Raw genomic sequence first — 20,462 nt, 5'->3', positions numbered from 1 at the left:
AATGAGATGATACAATTAAAAATTAGAAAAAAGATCTGAACAGAACTTCATAAAAGAGGATATTTGAATGGCTAATGAACACATGAAAAAATGCTCACTTTCATTATTCTTTTGAAAAATGAACTAAAACCATACGAGATACCACTGCACATCTATCAGAATAGTTACAATGAAATAGACTGATAAGTGCTGGTGAAGATGGGAAGCAACTACATTCTTTTACATTGTTGGTAGAGTGAAACTGGTACAACTACTTTGAAAAAAATGTTTGGCAGTACCTACTATTGCTGAAGATATATATGCTCTGTGACCTAATAATTCTATTCGTGGATATATACCCAATAAAACTGAGGGCTTATTTATGTACACAAAAAGACATGAACAGCATTATGGCAACTTTATTCATAATATGCCCAAACTGAGACAACCTAAATGTCCATTAACAGAATAATGGGTAAAGAAATTGTGACAGTCATATGGTGGAATACTACACAGCAATGAATAAGAATGAACTATTGCTACACATGATAACACAGATGCTTTTGCAGACTTAATGTTGACTGAAAGAAATTGGACACAAAAGAGAACATATGTATGGTTTCATTTACATGAAATCCATAAACGTGTAAAACCAATCTATAAGAATAGAAGTCAGAATTGTGGTTACCCCTGGTGGGGAACACTGATTGGGAGGCAGCAGTGGGCCTTCTGGGGAGCTTGATCTGGATGGGGGTTACACAGGTGTACACAGATTTTATTTGAAAAGACTAATTGAGTTGCATATTTAAGATTCGTGCATTTTACTGTATGCAAGTTACACCTAAAAGAAAATGCAAAGGTTCTTATCTTTTAGAGATAGATTTTGTATCCACAAATGAAATGATATGATGTCTGTGATTTGCTTTAAAATAATATAGGGAAAGAGGGTGGAGGTATGAATAAAATATGACTGGCCACGTGTGGACAGCTGTTGAAATGAGATGATGGGTATCTGGGGGTTTGTTATGCTGTTTGGTCTACTTTTGTAAATGTTTGGAAATTTCCTCAAAAAGTTAAAAAAATAATTAGCATTCATGAAAGTTTCATTCCAGAGTTAACTTACAGTTTCAATTGCCATTTCTATTGCTGCATTGTCTTCTGAGCTTGGACATTTCAGCAAGTGTTTAAGTGCCTGAAATGAGAATTGAATAGAAATTAAAAATTTTCAGACTGCTTTCACTTTGGGAAAAACAAAGTTTTCACACAAACAAAGTAATCACAGTTTGTGAAAGTACCTTCATCTTAACCAGGAGCTTGCACAGTGCTGAGTCTTAAAATATATACTTAAAAGGCTGAGTGTAGTTTAAAAAGTGGAAGGATCCAGTTGACCCTTTGAAACATCTAGTTCTGATTTCAAATGAAATCAGAATGAAAAATGTGCCCTCTTTAGGCAGGAAGAGTTAATTATTTTCATTCATTTATTCACTCAACAAACATTTACTGACAACTTGCTGCTCTGTATATGAGACTGTGCTAGATGCTATGGAAAATACCAGGCCGTCTCTTTGTATCATGTACAATCTAATTGGAGAGATCTATGTGATGTGATGAAAATATAATTATTATAATCAAATATTTTAAGCCATAGTTGTCTAACTCCTGAACGCCACACCACCACACCTATGAAGACGTTTAAAGTTATAAAAGTTTCAGAGACAAATGGGCCGTATTGCCAGTTCGCTTTATAGGTGGTCTGAAGAAGAAAAGATGATTAGACATGAGGATGATCTTGAAGATAACACAGAGGAAAAGGACTTGAAGATGGACAGGTCTGTGGAAGGTGGGGAAGAGGGCAAAGAGGAACCCAGGTGGAGAACAGGGACGGGAGAAGGCTAGCGAAAGCGTGGGATTCTTCAATGGAAAAAGCTAGATGCCAGATTGGGAAGTTCAGGCTGGTTGGTCAACTGTGGAAATTCTCTTGAGTGCCAGCTAAGGAGTTTAGACTCAGTAACTAAGAGGCCAGAACAGCAAATTGATGGCCTGAAGGCTGAATTCACACACAGACATGTTTCTTTGGCCAGCGAGATGTTATACAAATATCTGGGCCTATATTTTAATATTGACCCAGACTTGTGTTTCTTGTGAAAAAATCCTATGATCTGAGCTAGTAGGACCAAACTCCTGAATGGCAACACTTTTTTGGAGGTGAGAAACAGCTGTTCCCTTCAGACAAAATGCGTCCCCGTCCAGCAGTCCCTACCCTGTCACTCAGTAAACGCACAGCCTGACCCTGCAGCTCACTTGTTTACGTCCCTTGCTTGAACACCGTAACCCCTGCTTTAGGGGCTCTTTGTCAGTCAAAGTTAGTACCATTTGGGGAACAAAATAAAGGATGAGTTATAGACAGAGAAGCTAAAAACGAGGAAAACAGGAAACCATTGCCATAATCTAAAGTGAGGTGACCCAGGTTTGGATTACATGGATGGTAGTTAGAACGAAAAAGAGAGAGCTGTGAGAGAGGTTACGAAGGCAGAATGTGACTGGATGTGGGAGAGAGGGGAAGAGTTTAAGGCTGACTCTGAGATTTCAAATCTGGGTGTCTGGGAGCATAATATATTTTAAGATATTACTTAAAATAATATCGTTATTTTAATGATTATCATTATTTTAATATCATTATTTATTTTATCTGATCATTCCTGTGGAGTCCAAAGTATGTTTTCTTGGCAAATACTCACTCGTGAATACTGGCCACACAGCAAGAAGAATTTTCCAGCCTGAAAATGTCTTTTCTCTCCTTCGAAATATAAGGCAATGCTTTGATAGTCCTCATTAGTAGTGTCTTCAGAACCTACAACAGAAATTCATTGAGTAAAATATCTGAGCAAAACTTGTTTACCTCTTATTGCTAATCTAAAAATAGGATCTAAAAAGAGGTGATCTAAAAAGAGGTGATGAAAACCTTTTAACAGCAAATATTATTATCAGTGTCTTTTTCATCACAAAACACATTCACCATAATAACCCCACATATCAACTCTGTTCCATCTTCTTTTCGCTCTAAATAACAATCAGGAGAGGAAGTTATGACGCTTTGTGAGAAGCTGGGTTACGGTTTGATATTACCCTTAGTGACTTTTATCTTTCTTTAAGAGTCTCAATCTTATTTCCTAAAACAAGGAACAATCCAGGATTTCCCTAGGGTTTCAGAACAATCAGGAGCAAAGTTAACCATAATGCAAATGTAATCCATCTCCTTTCTCCAGTGCCCAGTTTAAACAATAGTCTGTATGTATTTGTCAGACAAGGGAGATGATACTCAAATGGACAACAGATGCTATATAAAGATAATTACTGTTTTTCCTTTTTTAAAAAAATATTTATTTAATTAATTTTTATTTGGCTGCACTGGATCTTGGTTGTGGGATGTGGGCTCTAGCGCCTTGACCAGAGATCAAACCCGGGCCCCCTGCATTGGGTGCGTGGGGTCTTAACCACCAGGGAAGTCCCTTTTCTGTTTTTCTTTTACAGGCTTAAACATATTAAGCACAGAAGACCCCAAAGCTGCTGGAATTCCAATTCATTGTTTATGTTTACCCATGGGAGTTGGAGGCCCAGTAGGGCACCAAAGTATAAGAACAGCTCTGTGTCTCCAGACCAAGGCAGATATGGAGTTTATAAAAGAAGGGAGTAAAGAAAGGTGAAGAAAAGTGTGTTATGTTTTGGGAGTGGGAGGGCATATGTGTGTATATGTGTGTGTGCATGATTTAGGATAAGCCACATCCTTCTGAAATTAGAAAAACTTAAATGCTTTAGTGCCATGATGATTTGCAATTGTTAGGACAGAAATGTCATCTGTCATGTTAAACATTAATATTGGTAATGTTGCTTTTATCTGTATTTCCTTTTTTTCTTTAGCTCTTTATTTTCTCCAATTACTTGAATGACTTCCTAAGATATTAGAAGATGCTTTTACCTATTACTTCCCTTGAAGACTGAAACAAAAATTTTCTCATGAATCCCACCAACAATTCTTACAGTCATTTTGTGAATTGTAAAAAAACGAAATAACATAACAGGACAAATATTATAATTCCACTTATAAAAGGTACCACGAGTAGTCAAAATCATAGCGACAGAAAGTAGAACAGTGGTTATGAGGCTGGGAGGTGAGGGGAATGGGAGCTATTGTTTAATGGGTATATAGTTTTAGTTTAGGATGATGACAAAGTTCTGGAGATGGATGTGGTGATAGTTGCACAACAATGCGAATGTACTTAATGCAACCAAACTGTACACTTAAAAATCGTTAAAATGGTAAATTTACATTATGTATATTTTACAATAAAAAAGGAAAAAAAGAAGAAAAATCACACCACAAATAATGTTATACATGGCCCATGAAGTGAAAAATCTGAAAATTGTTTCAGTAATTTCTAAGAATAATTACAAACATGGGAAGAAAACGTATAAGCCAGTATTCTCAGAATATAAAATTTTCTTTTGTACTTTCAAAATCTTTAAAAAACACATCATATATTCTTTTTTTTTGTGGTACGTGGGCCTCTCACTGTTGTGGCCTCTCCCACTGCGGAGCACAGGCTCCGGACGCACAGGCTCAGCGGCCATGGCTCACAGGCCTAGCTGCTCCGCGGCATGTGGGATCCTCCCAGACCGGGGCACAAACCCGTGTCCCCTGCATCGGCAGGCGGACTCTCAACCACTGCGCCACCAGGGAAGCCCCCATATATTCTTAATTTATAACTCAATTAAAAAAATTTATGAAAACATTTACTTTTTCAAAAATCATTCTTCATTTCCTATTACCTTCATCTTGGAACCTTGCTTTACCAGGTTCCTTGAGCAGTAGCAGGATTTGGGAAATCTGGCCTCTCGCAGAAGTCACCCAAAACACCTTAATTTTTGAAAATGGTCTTATAATTCCGTCTCATCTTTAAGGTATAGTAGGGATCTTGAAATCTAACAAGTTACATATAGCTGGTGTGTGTGTCTGTGTATAAATGGTGTGTGTGCATGTCCTTGTGGATATACAAATCTGATCATTAGACCATAAGAGTCAAAGCGTTCCTTTGATAAAGTCTTTAAGAGAAATTAGGGAAAAAAACGATATTTACCGATAATGTCCGCATAGATTTCCATTTTGTTGTGCTGCTGAGCCAGTGTGAAAGCTTCATTATTACATTTGGACATAACAAGAAACTGGATGGCAGACCCATAGTCACCTAGCTGTAGAAAAAACCTGAAACAAAGTACTTTAATGAATTTGACTCATTTAAAAGAAGTTTGTCATTTACAAAATAAGTTATTTTTCAACCTGGAGAAACCACTTAAAAGTAAAAATGTATTCGGTAAACTGCAGTTCTATACCATATGTTTATATTTGGAAAACACACTCTCATACGTTGACCACAACAAACAGCCTTTGAATTTAAACACTTAGATATAATTTAAAAAAAAAACCCCAAAACAGAATAAGTATTCCATTTGAATTGATTTTTTGATAAGAGGAAGTGGGGGCTCTCTTTTAAGGTTCGTTTTTGGAAGTCCAAAAATATTAATGCGTTATGTTACCGGGCTACCATCTTGGCTCCATCCAGGGACTGGGTTTCTCTGACAATACTGACAGCCTTTTCTGGATTGTTGAGGTGGTCCAGGTAGATGCGGATCACGCTGTTCCACTGTTTTGCATTCTCATAAGCCACAACAGCTTCTTTGTATCTATAAGAGATACTTATTTCAGACAAACTTTCTTAACACTGTCACATTTGGGGAAAAAAATGTCAATAATTGTTTGGGACACTTTTTTATTGATGGTGGTTGCTTATTTTTCTTGAACAACTTCATTTTTTATCAGAAAGAATACCAGGAACCATTTCACTAAAATACGTTCTTTTCAGAGGTTTGATAAACTAACAGTAAAATACCAATTTTACTGTTTTCTCATCTGAACCATATATATATACAATTTTTTACATTTTATTGTTTTTGTTAGAGTGGAAAGATTATAATAGTAATACAGGCTTATTTTAGAAAACAGAAAATAAGGAATTTTTCACAATTAGAGACATAGCTTAACAGTGATATATAAAATCATTGTGTGTTGACCTTTAGACGGAGCTCAAGACTTCTGTTCAGTCCCCATGAGCTCTCTAGCTCTTTCCGTTTTAACAAGACACTTAATGTATATCTCTTTCTTAAGGTTACTTTTCTAAAAGTAGAAGGAAGTAACCTTTCAAAATCTCTTAATACATATTGCTAAATAACTTTCTAAAGACTTTAGAAATTTACAGTCTCATCAGTCATGTAAAACAAGTGCTTTTTGACAATATGGTTATTAGTTTAAAACAAATCTTTTCCCCAATATGATAAGTTAAAATGACATACTGTTTGCTTTAATTTAATTACTGTTAGTGAGATAGAACTTTTTCACGTTTGCATAAAATATAATTTCATAACTGTATTTCTTCCTTGTCTTTAGCCCATTTCCTCCTAGTGCCTTTGAGTTTCTTGTATTAAAGTTCCAGGAAATATTTGTATATTTAGGATACCAACTATCCATTGCTATATTTTAATACTGTTCTGTGGCTTAAACAGTGCAGCCATAGGTATGAACTTCATGTTTCTTCCCTTTTCTTTTCCTCTGCATCTGTAAGTTATCGTCCTTAATAAAATGACTACTGCCTCACTTCATTTTCATGCCGTATTATATCAAAATTTCAACTTCTAATATTTAACCCTCAAGTAAAAATGAGATTTTAGTCCATATATGAATACATAAAGGACTGACTGAGGGATATCGAAGTGTGGGAAAAATTTAATAGTCTGGCACTTCAAGCCAGGTGAGGAGTAAAGGTATTTTCTGTCTTTCTGTGCTCTGCCTTTCTTAGAGGGTTGCAAATATCAAAAGTTAATTTATAAAAACATTCTTTTAAATTTGTATAAAATTGAGAAATTGTACAAACCTTCCATCTGCTTCTTTAGCTTTGGCATACTGCAGGTGAATCTTTGGTGAAGAAACATGAGGCAGAAGTTCACCAACTTTTGCCCTAGAAAGGTAGGTTTAGGAGAATAATATCAGCACTACATTTGCTCTAAAAGTAGCTTCCTACAATCAGATATTCATTTTTAGGATTCAAAAAACAGTTATCGTGATCTTTAAAAAATCTTGGCCTCCTACAGGTAAAAGATTTAATTGCTGTTTCTCCGGCCCGCAACCCCACTAGCCCACCCTCTGTGGGAAAATGAAGGTTAGTTCATTAACTCTTTGGGGACAACAGGGCTTTTTTATTCTAGCAATTTATCTATCAGGTATTTCCCCATATTAAACCAAGAAAATGTGCTGTTCTTTGAAAAAGGAACTATTAATGTAACTCATCTAAAAAGAAAAAGAGGAGATGGAAGGAAGGCCCAGATAGAGGCAACAGTTGTACAGCTGGGAGGAGCAGCAAGAAAACCAGTGGGGAGATCGTCGACACACATTCATCTCCACACCTGCTCAGAACAAATTTTAGCAAATTCTTACCAGTTCTTACAGCGGATGTAAACAGATGCTGCTTTGTCATAGTAGAGACCTTTTTCATAGAGTTGAGCTGCTTCTGAAAATTGCTAAAATAATATGAGATTATCAAAATACTAAATTTATTATGTATGAGACCACATGAATATTTATTCACAGAAAAGTCTACCTTCATATTCTCCAATATGGCTCCACAGTCTCTTTTAAGGACCCTGCTGGGGTGCTTGAGGGCTAGGCTAACCCCTCGGCGGATGTCTCCCATTCTTATGGACATCTGGGCCACGCCAGCCAGACATACCTCATCATGTTCCTGAAATTAGAAGGCAAATAACTAATGAATCAGACCCTAACTTAAAATGATGTATTCTAGCCAAACAATTTATATCTAAAATGAGCCCAAAGGTTATGGTTTACTTTCATTAATCTTTTTCTGGCAAATCTCAAGATTTTGAAATAACATTTAGTCTTTTTTTTAAAAATCATCCGTTGTAAAGTTATATTTTTTTCTTTAGAAGTCTAGATCTTTTGTGCTCAAGACCAAATTTTTACTGCCCCTTTGTCGTAATACCTTGCATTTCTTTGTATGTCTTCTTGGTATAAAATTTTACGTGAGAGGAAATATACTGGGCACATAGCATAAATGCTATGTATGAATAACATTAAGAAAGAAAATATTCATCAAACTGAAAATTTCTCTACTAGGCCTGATGAAACATAAAACCTTTATTTATTTATTCTGTGACAGAGGAACTGAATTTTATATTTTATTTAATTTTAAATAACTTAAATGGCCACATGTGACTAGTGGTGACTGTCTTTAATAACACAATTAAGGACGAACCTAAATAGATGCAGCCAAACAAAGAAAATGTCAAAACCCCAAGAGATAAATGAACAAAGGATATAATCAGGCAACTCATAAAAAAACATACAATTGGCCAATAAATAAATAAAACATGCTTGACTTCACTAATAATCAAACACACACAAAGTAAAATGAAATACCTTCTTTTTTTTTGGCTGATCAAATTGGTAGAGATTGGTAGTGTTGAGAATGTGAGGGAAACAGACCCTTTCCTACACAACTAACAGCTGGATGAATTACTACAAGTTCTTTTGGAGAGCAATCTAGCAGTACAAAAAATTAAAAGCACACATTTTATGACCTAGAATCCCACCTGTAAGAATATATCCTGCAGAAATACTATTTTAAGTAGCTAAAGATATATATGCTAGGTAGAATATTCACTGTGGTGTTTTTGATAGAAACAAAACCCTAAACAACTACAATATAATCAATAAGGGAGTGGATGAAAAAACCATGGTACATCCAAACAATGAAATTATAGAAGCTCTTAAAAAATTAAAACATTCATAATGTATTGATTTGGAAAGACCATAAAGCAAAATGCTGCTTTTCACAGAATGTATTCTCAGTTGATCTTTGCTGAATGAATGGAAGTGAATGATTTCATTTTTAGTAAAAATCCCTATTAGATACATATCTGTATGCTTAGCAGAGATTCTGGATGGAAATATATAAAATTAAGGAGTGTGGATGGAGGAGAGAACGTTGGACTCTCACTTTGCAGGTTAACATACTTTGGTGATTTTTCAAATTGACTATACTGAAATTGTATTACTTCTGTAATAAAATGCTAGATATAATATAGAAAAGAAAAAGATTCTCAATCTTGACATCACCTAACTTAAAAACATCCATTTTTATCGCAAAATTTAGCTTCTGGAGCTAAAATTCTGGGATCGTCTGGGATGGGAGAATGGACTGGAATGGTGGGTAAAGTACATGCTTACCAGGTTCATCATAAAAGATACAGCATAAGGAATGAAATGGCAGAACAAACTTTTATGGACTGGGAATTCACTTTCAAAGTGGTTACTGAAACTTTTTAAGAGTAAAAGGAACAGCTTTATGAAAATCAATAGCTAGCCTGTAACTGGGAAGGGATAAAAATCATACTCCCAACCTTAACATGAAGCTCATAATTAGGGTGTATGGAAAACATAGCTTTTTCAGACTGATAAAAATATTGTCAACTTCAGTTTTTAAGAGTTCAGGGTTTTAAAATGATTTAACCATATCCTTGCAAAGCTGTTAATAAACTGAAAAAAGGCTCACCTGCTATATATGGAATAAATACAATGCAAATAAGATTATTTTTTAAAGGAAACTAACAACAAACCCAAAGATAATTATGCATATCTTATCTTTATTCAAGGTTACCTTATTATCACCTGTTATTCCTTTCTCATAATGAGCCAAAGCATTCACATAATCACCCCTGAAAAAAAAATGTGAATTTTAATACACATTCAAGTATCTTATTTACATATACAAGATTTAAAAGATCATCTGTCACTGAATTGCTTAAGCACATAAAAGGTGTGATATACATTTATACATGCATTCTTTCAAGTGCAGTCCATTATTTTGCTACTTTAAAAATAATTATTAAGCTAGATTTTGCTAAGACTGTAAGGTACTAACTTTGCAGTATGCTAGGCATTTTGGGGAAGTACATTAAATTTTATGGGTCACTTTTGCTTAATTATCTCCTTTGGGGCACTAAAGACAATCATGTGACCATAAAAAAGAATGTTTTTTCCAAACACCCAATATTTATAAGTACAATATGTATTAAGAGAATCTGGGTAGAAATGAAGGAAAACACTGGGGATGACAGTATTAAGGGCCCTGGTTCTTATTCTGATTAGAAGTATTATACATGAAATAAATAATACCACTCCCTATTCCCATGACCAATGCTAACATGGATCTGCATATCTAGAAGTCATATTTATTGTATCAATTCATTTTTATTGCTTGGAACAGAATGGACCAGTGATTTACTTAAGATCAATTTGGAGATCCATTGTCCTCTGAGAAATCACCTCCTCCATAATAAATTAATCAGCTCTGAAAATGGCATTATTTGAGCTCTACCTTATCAGCTTAGACCAGTTATTCAACCTCTCTCATCCTCACTCAGTTTCCTCATCTGTTGGTTACAAGGAATTTTCTGGAAGAGAAGCCAATTGAGAACTTTGTTTTGGACAGCCCAGGGCTTCATAGTCAGCAGTGTTCCTAAGTGCGAATTTCTAATACTTGGACCCAATTACATCAACACAGCTAGAGATGTCTCCTGATAGTTCCTCCTTCAGGAGCCTGAGGTTTTCCTTGGGCAAACCCAGTTAGGAGATGCTAAATTAAGACTTCGGAACTCTCACTTTATTTTTATGGTATTTTAGTTCACTCACTTTATTATTATTTTATTTTGGAACTCTCATGTGGATCTAGCTCATTATTCTAGTGCCAGACTGGAGAGCTAAATCCCTCCCACAGGTGACAGACTGGTCCTGCTTTGATCTAATCAATGTCTTGGATGCAGAATAAAACAGACTGATGGAACTGAGCACAGGCCTAGGGCCTTAGCATCAAAATCAGCAGCTGGTGGCTACTGGGATATCGGATGATGATGAGATATACTTAGTTCATTACTATTATCACAAGGGAAAGTCTCCTGATTTGGGGGGCTGGGGTGTGTATCTAGATCAGGGTCCAGGGGTCAGCACAGAAATAGCAGTGAAAGTTTTGGGAATTGGTGGCTTCACGGTGAAGTGTTGAGCAGAAACGGTTAAAAAATATCAAAAGCATCACAGGCTTTCAACTGGCTCAGCTCATCTGACTATAACGAGACAGTTTTTGAGGGTCTGCTACAAAAACTTTGATTCTCCTGAAAGAAGAGACAATGGAAGTTTTCTGGATGGTTCCAGGGCTTACTTTGGTGTTTGTCCTCTGACAGGAGATGGTGGGTCATCTCCCAATGTATTGACCCTTTTCTCTTTACTCTAAGACCCAGTCACTCTCAGGACAGACACGGAGGGCCTTGTCCGTTGTGTTATGTACTAAGATTCCTATTTGACCTTTTCAAAATATAGATTAACTGTATAAGAGGCAGAAATGTGCCAAATTTAGATCAAGGTTGACTAAGAAGAAATAAAATCTCCAAAAGTTTTTATTTGCAAAATGGAAAATTTTAAATAAGGTATCTTGGTTAGAAATGAAAGAATACTTTTGATGGAATAATTTCTACAACTATTATCTGTCAAGATTCTCAATGAATCTAAAGTCTATAGAAAACAAAGTGGAACTATATAAAAATTTTGTTTTAAATGCTAGAACCATATTTTCTTTGTTCAAAAAACAGTATTCTTCCCATTTTATAGTTTTTGAAATTGGAATGTATCCTATAATAAATGTCAAAAGAAATTGTCCAGTTGTGATGTAACTGCCATTGCACATATACCTGTGAACTTATATTTGCAAATGAATTATTCATTTTTTGTCTCTGCAGGTATCTGCATTAGTGGCATTAACCATGGCTGAAGGTGAGTTTACAATTGGATCTTGAATGCCTCTAAACTTACACTTTTATGCAGCATTGAAATAAAAATGTATAGTCTGCCAATTAAGACTACTGACAGTTAAGACCATCTAGCAATTAACAGCACTAGAAAATTCTAAATCTCTCAGAATGGATTATGGCATTTTCAAAGGTAGGAAAGATCTGTGAAGCCTATTCATCATGCATCATGAAGGACTATTATTCTAGCACTACATATCCACCTGTGGAAAGTTTCTGGCTTGATTTTCAACATTAACTGTTGAATTTTTATCTATGTGCAATTCAATTTACAAAAAAAAAGTACAAATTTAAGCAAATAGAAGTTGTAGAACAAAGCCTGGTATTTTTCACTGTGCCTTGAAATCACACTGCAAATCCTCAAAGTGTTCAAAGAGGTCAAGGTCATGCACTTAGGTTAAGAAAAGCAGAGTCATCCCAATGTTTATGTGTAACTGTTGTTGGCCGAATGTGATTCAAAATAATATTTAGACTCTAAATATAGAAAAGGCTTAGCCCCAAACTTAGACTTTGATGCTGAAAATGCAAGTGGATAAATACATGGATAAGACATCATTAGTTAGAATAAAACTTTTTGGACGTATAATTAATATGGCTTTTTCCACCTAAGAAGCAATTATTAAATCAATGGATTTAATTATTAAATTAATGGCCTTATAATGAACAGCTGTTTAGAATTGAAGATATTCAATAATTAGATACTGACTGAAACATATAAAGACAAGTACTTACGTGAATTCAAGCTGAATAGCATATTCTTTTGATATAAAAGGTATTTGGTCTGGGGCTAAACGCTTTGCCAGTTGTAGAGCACTGTCCCAGTGCTGTAAATCCCTTCTCATCTATTAGGAAGAGAGAGATATTAATTTCAAATAGCAAATTATTCTGCACAGTCACCATATAGTTTTTAATAAAAGTGATTACAGATACTTTTTGTTTAAAAAATGAAACTTGGTCTTTCCAAAGACAATAAATTACTATAGCATACATTCTCAATGCAGGTGACAGAGCCTCCAAAAGGGTGAAAATTGGTTCTTGGAGACCAAAAACATCTTGGCTATTACAATGGTTTGTGGCCCTCCAAAACTCAATCCTAAACAAAATCTTATTCTCTTTAGTAGTTAATTTTTCTCCATAGGAAAAAATTAAATTGAATTAAAATTAATTCAATCAGCTAAATTAAAATTAATATTTCTTCTTAGAGGGAAGATAATAAAGAAAAAGTTGAGAAATACTTTACTATAGGAACTGATGTTATTTTCTGAGAAAATCTGAACCTATATCATGAGATGAATAGTAGCAAACATAAATAAAACGTGAACGTGTCTTTCTCTCTGGCTCCCAAGGTCTTTTATATGTGTCTGGTACATAATTCCACATATAAACTAACCATTAAAGATTAAATCATTAATTTTTTAGAGTTCATTCCTCACTTTATTCACTCTTTGTAAAGAATTAATAATGGCTAACATTTTGTAAGTGCTATTTTCTGCCAGGTACTGTTTTAGGACATTAGCCTATTTACTCTTCACAACTAGGCTTTTTGTAATGAGCTGCTCTTGTGCCCATTTTAGGGATCCAGAAACTGAGGCAAAGAGAGGGAGTTTTGCACACAAAGTCTCATTGTTAGTGTGTGGCAGGGCTGGGCAGTAGGGCTTTGCTTCCAACCTCTTTACTTAGCTAACCTATCAGTCTTCAAAGTGAGGTTAAAGGAACAACAGGGTGCAATCACCTCTTTCCATTGTGAAGCCATCACCTTAAATCCTTTATAAATCCAGCAGCACACAAGTGTCCACAGCTAATGCAGAAGAGCTGGGATGACATCGTTGCCCTCACTCAGTGCAGCCATGTTCCTACTTCAGTGCTTACCAATCCAAGTTCTGAAATTTCCCAGGGTGTCCCCAATGAGCTCAAATAATGTTGTAATATTATCTAATTTTTTCTTAAAACAAAAGTAATTTAGTTCACTTAAAATTTTAAAATGAAAATTTGCTATAGAACAATTTGAAAAGAGAAGTTGTGAAATCAACAGCAAATATGCTTCCCTCTATGTGGTTGTAGAAATGCTGGCTGGGGTGAAATAATGTGAGTGTCAGCAGCCACCATCTCTGTCTTTACAGCCCTTCAGGCACTGTTCCAAAAGACCTAATCTCATAATTAAATCTTTACAACACCCTGTGGGCTAGATATTGTTATCCCTCCTTTAAATGGGATCTAGGGCACAGAGAGATGAAATAACTTGTCCAAGGTTACACAGAGCTGGGATCTGAACCCAGCCACGTCTGACTCTAAAGTCCACGTTCTTAACCACTACTCTACACAGCCACAGCTCTCTCCTTCCTTGCGTTGAACTAGGTCCTTCACTCATTTCTAATCCTTCCCCTGCAACACTCACCTCTGGGAAACTGGTGATGATACACAAGCCTTAACGCCCTCTTCATACACAAGAGAATTTCACATAATAAATAAAAGACAAATGCGCCTCAATTTTCCCATTTAGAAAATAGAGAAAATAATAGTATTATTTCACAGGACTGTTGTGAAGGTTAAATGAATTTAAAATATGTCAATGCTTAAAAAAGTGCCTGGCACATGTGAGCACTCAATAAATGGTGGCTGTTCAGAGATAAACCCATGCACCTACGGTCACCTTATCTTTGATAAAGGAGGCAAGCATATACAATGGAGAAAGACAGCCTCTTCAATAAGTGGTGCTGGGAAAACTGGACAGCTACATGTAAAAGAATGAAATTAGAACACTCCCTAACACCATACACAAAAATAAACTCAAAATGGGTTAAAGACCTAAATGTAAGGCCAGACACGATAAAACTCTTAGAGGAAAACATAGGAAGAACACTCTTTGACATAAATCACAGCAAGATCCTTTTTGACCCACCTCCTAGAGAAATGGAAATAAAAACAAAAATAAACAAATGGGGCCTAATGAAACTTAAAAGCTTTTGCAAGCAAAGGAAAACATAAACAAGACGAAAAGACAACCCTCAGAATGGGAGAAAATATTTGCAAATGAAGCAACTGACAAAGGACTAATCTCCAAAATTTACAAGCAGCTCATGCAGCTCAATATCAAAAACAGAAACAACCCAATCCAAAAATGGGCAGAAGACCTAAATAGACATTTCTCCAAAGAAGATATAGAGATTGCCAACAAACACATGAAAGGATGCTCAACATCACTAATCATTAGAGAAATGCAAATCAAAACCACAATGAGGTATCACCTCACACCAGTCAGAATGGCCATCATCAAAAAATCTACAAACAATAAATGCTGGAGAGGGTGTGGAGAAAAGGGAACCCTCTTGCACTGTTGTGGGAATGTAAATTGATACAGCCACTATGGAGAACAGTATGGAGGTTCCTTAAAAAACTTAAAATAGAACTACCATATGACCCAGCAATCTCATTACTGGGCATACGCCCTGAGAAAACCATAATTCAAAAAAAGTCATGCACCACAATGTTCATTGCAGCTCTATTTACAATAGCCAGGACATGGAAGCAACCTAAGTGTCCATCGACAGATGAATGGATAAAGAAGATGCAGCACATATATACAATGGAATATTATTCAGCAGTAAAAATAAACGAAATTGAGTTATTTGTAGTGAGGTGGATGGACCCAGAGTCTGTCATACAGAGTGAAGTAAGTCAGAAAGAGAAAAACGAATATCGTATGCTAACACATATATATGGAATCTAAAAAAAAAAAAAGGTTCTGAAGAACCTAGGGGCAGGACAGGAATAAAGACGCAGACTAGAGAATGGACTTGAGGACATGGGGAGAGGGAAAGGTAAGCTGGCATGAAGTGAGAGAGTGGCATGCACATATATACACTACCAAATGTAAAATAGATAGCTAGTGGGAAGCAGCCGCATAGCACAGGGAGATCAGCTCGGTGCTTTGTGACCACCTAGAGGGGTGGGATAGGGAGGGTGGGAGGGAGACGCAAGAGGGAGGTGATATGGGGATATATGTATATGTATAGCTGATTCACTTTGTTATAAAGCAGAAACTAACACACCATTGTAAAGCAATTATACTCCAATAAAGATGTTAAAAGAAACAAAAAAACAAATACTCTTAAAATAAACATATTTGTCTATAAAATAAAGAAGAAAGAAAGAAAGAAATGGTGGCTGTTTTTATTTGTGTGCGTTTTTGTAAGTTACAGAATCTGTCCTCTCTGGACACAGTCTGACTTTAAAATTATTTGGTAATATTACAATACCATGCCTTTTATGGCTCCACAGAATGCAGAATGAAAATATTTCTAAAGTTAATGAATACTCAGGAATTCTTAAAGCTGAAGTCTAAATTCCAGGAGGGGGAAGGCATGTGGTATCTGTTGCTGAGAGATTTTAACTCTACAAAAGGTGAGAGCCGTACCTCCAGGGCAGCAATGGGACAGCTGGATGCCAGGTACAGGTCCTGAGCCAGGTTGAAATCATTAGTAAACATGGCAAGATGTCCTGCCAAAAGATTGTAGTCCTCTATTCCCTACAAATAAAAGCAGTTTTAATGAGAAGAAATACAAGGGTTTTTTTTGTTTTGTTTTGGGTTTTTTTTTTGCGGTATGCGGGCCTCTCACTGCTGTGGCCTCTCCCGTTGCAGAGCACAGGCTCTGGACACGCAGGCTCAGCGGCCATGGCTCACAGGCCCAGCTGCTCCATGGCATATGGGATCTTCCCAGACCGGGGCACGAACCTGTGTCCCCTGCATCGGCAGGCGGACTCTCAACCACTGCGCCACCAGGGAAGCCCAATACAGGGGTTTTTTATTTAAGGACTGTACTTAGGAGGAAGTGGTAGTGGTCTATCAATTAATGTTTATGAGTTAGGTAAGATTAACTGCAGAAATTTTAAATGTTTGACTAAACACCATTTAAATGCTAATCTGATAATTCCCATAAGATGCTGTTTACCTTTATTTGTTCCAAGGACATCACCATGCCAACGTTTCCAATTGTTCGATAAACACGGATTGCAAACTCCACTTCCATGTGGTGTAGACAAGCTCTGGCCAACTCATTCCAGGCAGCATGATCATTCAGAATCTTGCACATTTCCCAAGCATCAGAAAACCTAGCAGTTGAGTACATAAGCTTAATCAGGGAGCTCTATTTGCCCCGTATTAGGCAATTTTCAGATAGTATATAATTTAATGTTATGCCCTAGATAAATTTTGCAGAAACATTTCTTCATCTTTAGTCATTTTCAAGTTATGAAAAGCTACATAAACTTTTCTTCCAGTTTTATGCAGATGTTTTTTCTTGAATTTCTTGAATTAATCTCAATCTATTCTGTATAACCACCTTCCCTCATCAACAACTAATTCTGTTTATTTATTTTTGGTTTACTTCACACACAGATGAAAATTATTTTTGTTCTCACATAATTCTAATAAAATTAGTACTCTATCCCTATAAACTGGGAACTTTAAAACAGAGGTCAGCAAACTATGGCCCACAGCTGCCTGTTTTGGAGAATAAAGTGTGAGTGGAACACAGACACTCACCCGCCCGCTCTTTACAGACTGTCTTGGCTGTGCTTGCACTGCAACAGCTGGCCTGAGTAGGTGTGACAGACCCTATGGCCCTTAACGCCTGAAATACTTACCATCTGGACCATAACAGAAAAAGCTTGCTGACCTCTGGTATAAAACTTAACCATAAATGCCAGTGAGACTTTTTGTGGAACCCCTACGTTGATGAATATGTTACGCCTCCCCCTCTATTCACTGATGCATTTTTCCATCCAACACACATTCACTGAGCACCATTATGTGCCAGGAACCAAGACGTAAGGCTCAAATGCAGATCACTGTCCTTTAGGCAGTCATACTTGGGGAAGGTGGAAGAGTCAGGTAAGAAAACAGATGACTATGACACAGTATGACAAAGGTACCGGAGTGCCTACAATATGTGAATCTTTGTGCTAAGTGCTTTGTGTAAATTCTCTCGCTGGATCACCCTAACGACCCTATCCACTATGTATTATTATTATTTCTCCTTTAGAGCTGAGGAAAGTGAGGCTTAGAGGCCTTAAAAATCCAGCCCAGGTCACACAGTGGTAAGAGATAACATGTGCTAAACCACTCTGCACACTGGATCCTGGCTCTGAGGCAACACATCGGAAAGGCCCTGACCTAGACTGTCAGTGGTCGGGGCTTCTGGGAAGGCTTCCTGGAGGAGGAGAGCGCTCCACTGTATGGTGAAGAATGAAGAGTTACTATCTACAGAGACAGGGAGGGGCAGCCCAGGATGAAAAAGCGGCTCGTGCCAAGGCAAGAAATCATGAAAAATACTGAATCCAAGCAGTCAGTGCACAGAGAGGAGTGGAGGAGTGGGGACAGATGAGGCTAGTATTAAATCATCATGAACCTAGCATGTCATGCTGAGGTCCCCGAGAAGCAGGGGTTTCTTCCTAAAGAAAACAGGAAGTCACTGGAAGATCTTCACCAGGGAAATGACAGGATCAGATTCACATCTTCCAAAGTGTGTAAAGAATAGATTAGATTGTAATGAGGCTACCATAAGAGAGAGCAGTCAGGAGTGGTTCCGCTATATACTACTCCACGTGAGGGCCTGAGTTAAGGTGGGGGAATAGCAGAGGACAAAAGGACCTGGTGTATGTGTGTGTGGGGTGTGTGTCTGTGTGTGTGTGTGAGGGTGTGTGTGTGTGTGAGGGTATGTGTGTGAGTGAGGGTGTGAGTGTGAACGTGTGTGTGAAGCTGTGTGTGTGTGAGGGTGTGTGAGGGTGTGCATGTGAGGGGGTGTGTGAGGGGTGTGTGTGTGTGAGGGTGTGTGTGTGAGGGTGTGTGTGTGAGGATGTGTGAGTGTGTGTGAGGGTGTGTGTGTGAGCATGTGAGGGTGTATGTGAGAGGGTGTGTGTGAGCGTGTGTGTGTGAGGGTGTGTGTGTGAAGGTGTGTGTGAGGGTGTGTGTGTGAGCATGTGTGTGTGAAGGTGTGTGTGTGTGAGGGTGTTTGTGTGTGAGAGGGTGTGTGTGTGAGGGTGTGTGTGTGTGCGTGTGTGGGTGGGTGGTAGGGCATGTGTACAATGTGATTAGGGCAGCGGGGGAGGCTGGGGAAGATGATGAGGCAACTTTGAGGAACGCATGGACTCCCAACTACCTATGACTGGGAGGCAGTGGTAAACAGAGTTTTAAGTCAAGGATGCACATTTTGGAGTCAGCCTCGTATAGATGGTACTGAAACCATCTTTGAGGAGATTCACTCTGGAAGAATAATTAGAGTGAGAAGAGAAGAAAGGAGCTCAAGGGACCCTGAGGAAGAGCAACATTTAAGAGATGGTGAGAAGAATCAGAACCACAAAGAAATTCACAGTGGCCCTAAGAGGTGAGAGGAAAAAGCAGGAAAAGGAAATCTTAAGTAAGGTAAAATCAAACTTTGTTATGATGAAATTAAGAGTGTTGAAATAATTACGTTTATTAGAATTTCACAATAACTGTGCTATTTGGGTGATGGGAAACCTTTTTGTTCTGAAGGGCTTTTCTTGGAATAAAGCACTGATAGTGTTGTACAAAAGTACTTCCCTTAGAATTTATATACATTCTCATATCCATCATCTTATCTGAGCCTCACAATAATCCTGTGAAGTAAATGAGGTAAATACTATTACCTCTAACTATTTTAATAGAAGTTGACCTTTAAAATCACAAAAGCAAATGAGAGGCCCCACGAGAAGTATTTAAAACCATACCTCTTTAGCATTAAAGTCTGCGTCAGCATCTGCCTCAGATCATTAAGCTCCACATCTTTTAAACTGTGGAGCAAGCTGTGGGTGCTAAGGTAGATGTTGTTTATTTTTCCACTCTGTGTCTGGCAGGTCAACTCTCCGTTATATAACAGCAAAGGTTTATGACAGAAGGGAACTTTGGTGCCACCAGCCAAAACGACCTTGGATCCTATATTATAAAACAGACATCTTAATGCTGAAAGCTAATACTCAGCACACACATCAGAAAGGCATGTTTTAATTTCACTGCAATGGAAATGTATTTCTCAGTAAATGTACAAAAAAAGTGATTAAGTACCTTGTATAGTGTCCTTGTGAAAGACATAAGTGTACACCTTATCATCATCATAGGCAATAAACACACCTTTATCCATTGGCCAGTTTTCCCAAAGAACACCTTTAATGGTTGGTGAAAAATCTGGAATCTCATAGGTAGCATCATTAACCTACAAAATAAGGATTTACAGATTTGCCCCAGGTCTGCACTTAAACCACTATCATTTGCCTTGGTAGGAAGGAGCCTGTCTACAGCCTTAGCTGGCAAAGCTTACCAACCCACATTCAACTCAGCAACATCCCAAGATAAAGGAAGAAAAGTTTCTTTTCCCGTTCCTAGAGGTCTGGCTTGAAAAAAACCTGTAGTTATATGGAAAATCAAGGATTTTATCTAAAATTTGGTGAATTTGCAGGAAAAACTACAAGTCTGGACACAAAACTTC

General features: G+C 37.2%; 1 protein-coding gene across 5 annotated transcripts in view; it reads right to left on the bottom strand.

The window, feature by feature from the left end:
- The window catches only part of WDR19 (WD repeat domain 19), an 83,883-nt gene that overhangs the window by 22,278 nt on the left and 41,143 nt on the right, over positions 1 to 20,462 (bottom strand). For all 5 annotated transcript variants that reach the window (XR_010942958.1, XM_067735758.1, XM_067735761.1 and 2 more), the window contains 13 exons: positions 20,042 to 20,189; positions 19,708 to 19,912; positions 16,911 to 17,070; positions 16,376 to 16,486; positions 12,694 to 12,803; positions 9,762 to 9,819; positions 7,686 to 7,826; positions 7,523 to 7,605; positions 6,963 to 7,046; positions 5,572 to 5,718; positions 5,115 to 5,239; positions 2,718 to 2,830; positions 1,103 to 1,171 (listed from right to left, as the gene is read on the bottom strand). Coding sequence is in view for 4 of the 5 variants with exons in the window: in XM_067735758.1 (XP_067591859.1) it covers positions 1,103 to 1,171; positions 2,718 to 2,830; positions 5,115 to 5,239; positions 5,572 to 5,718; positions 6,963 to 7,046; positions 7,523 to 7,605; positions 7,686 to 7,826; positions 9,762 to 9,819; positions 12,694 to 12,803; positions 16,376 to 16,486; positions 16,911 to 17,070; positions 19,708 to 19,912; positions 20,042 to 20,189 (1,554 nt within the window). In the remaining variant the exon portion in view is untranslated. The remainder of the gene's footprint in view (positions 1 to 1,102; positions 1,172 to 2,717; positions 2,831 to 5,114; positions 5,240 to 5,571; positions 5,719 to 6,962; positions 7,047 to 7,522; positions 7,606 to 7,685; positions 7,827 to 9,761; positions 9,820 to 12,693; positions 12,804 to 16,375; positions 16,487 to 16,910; positions 17,071 to 19,707; positions 19,913 to 20,041; positions 20,190 to 20,462) is intronic.

This window comes from Pseudorca crassidens, chromosome 4 (assembly GCF_039906515.1).
Source record: "Pseudorca crassidens isolate mPseCra1 chromosome 4, mPseCra1.hap1, whole genome shotgun sequence".
NCBI classification, from domain to species: Eukaryota; Metazoa; Chordata; class Mammalia; order Artiodactyla; family Delphinidae; genus Pseudorca; species Pseudorca crassidens.
This window is presented reverse-complemented; position numbering and strand designations above follow the sequence as displayed.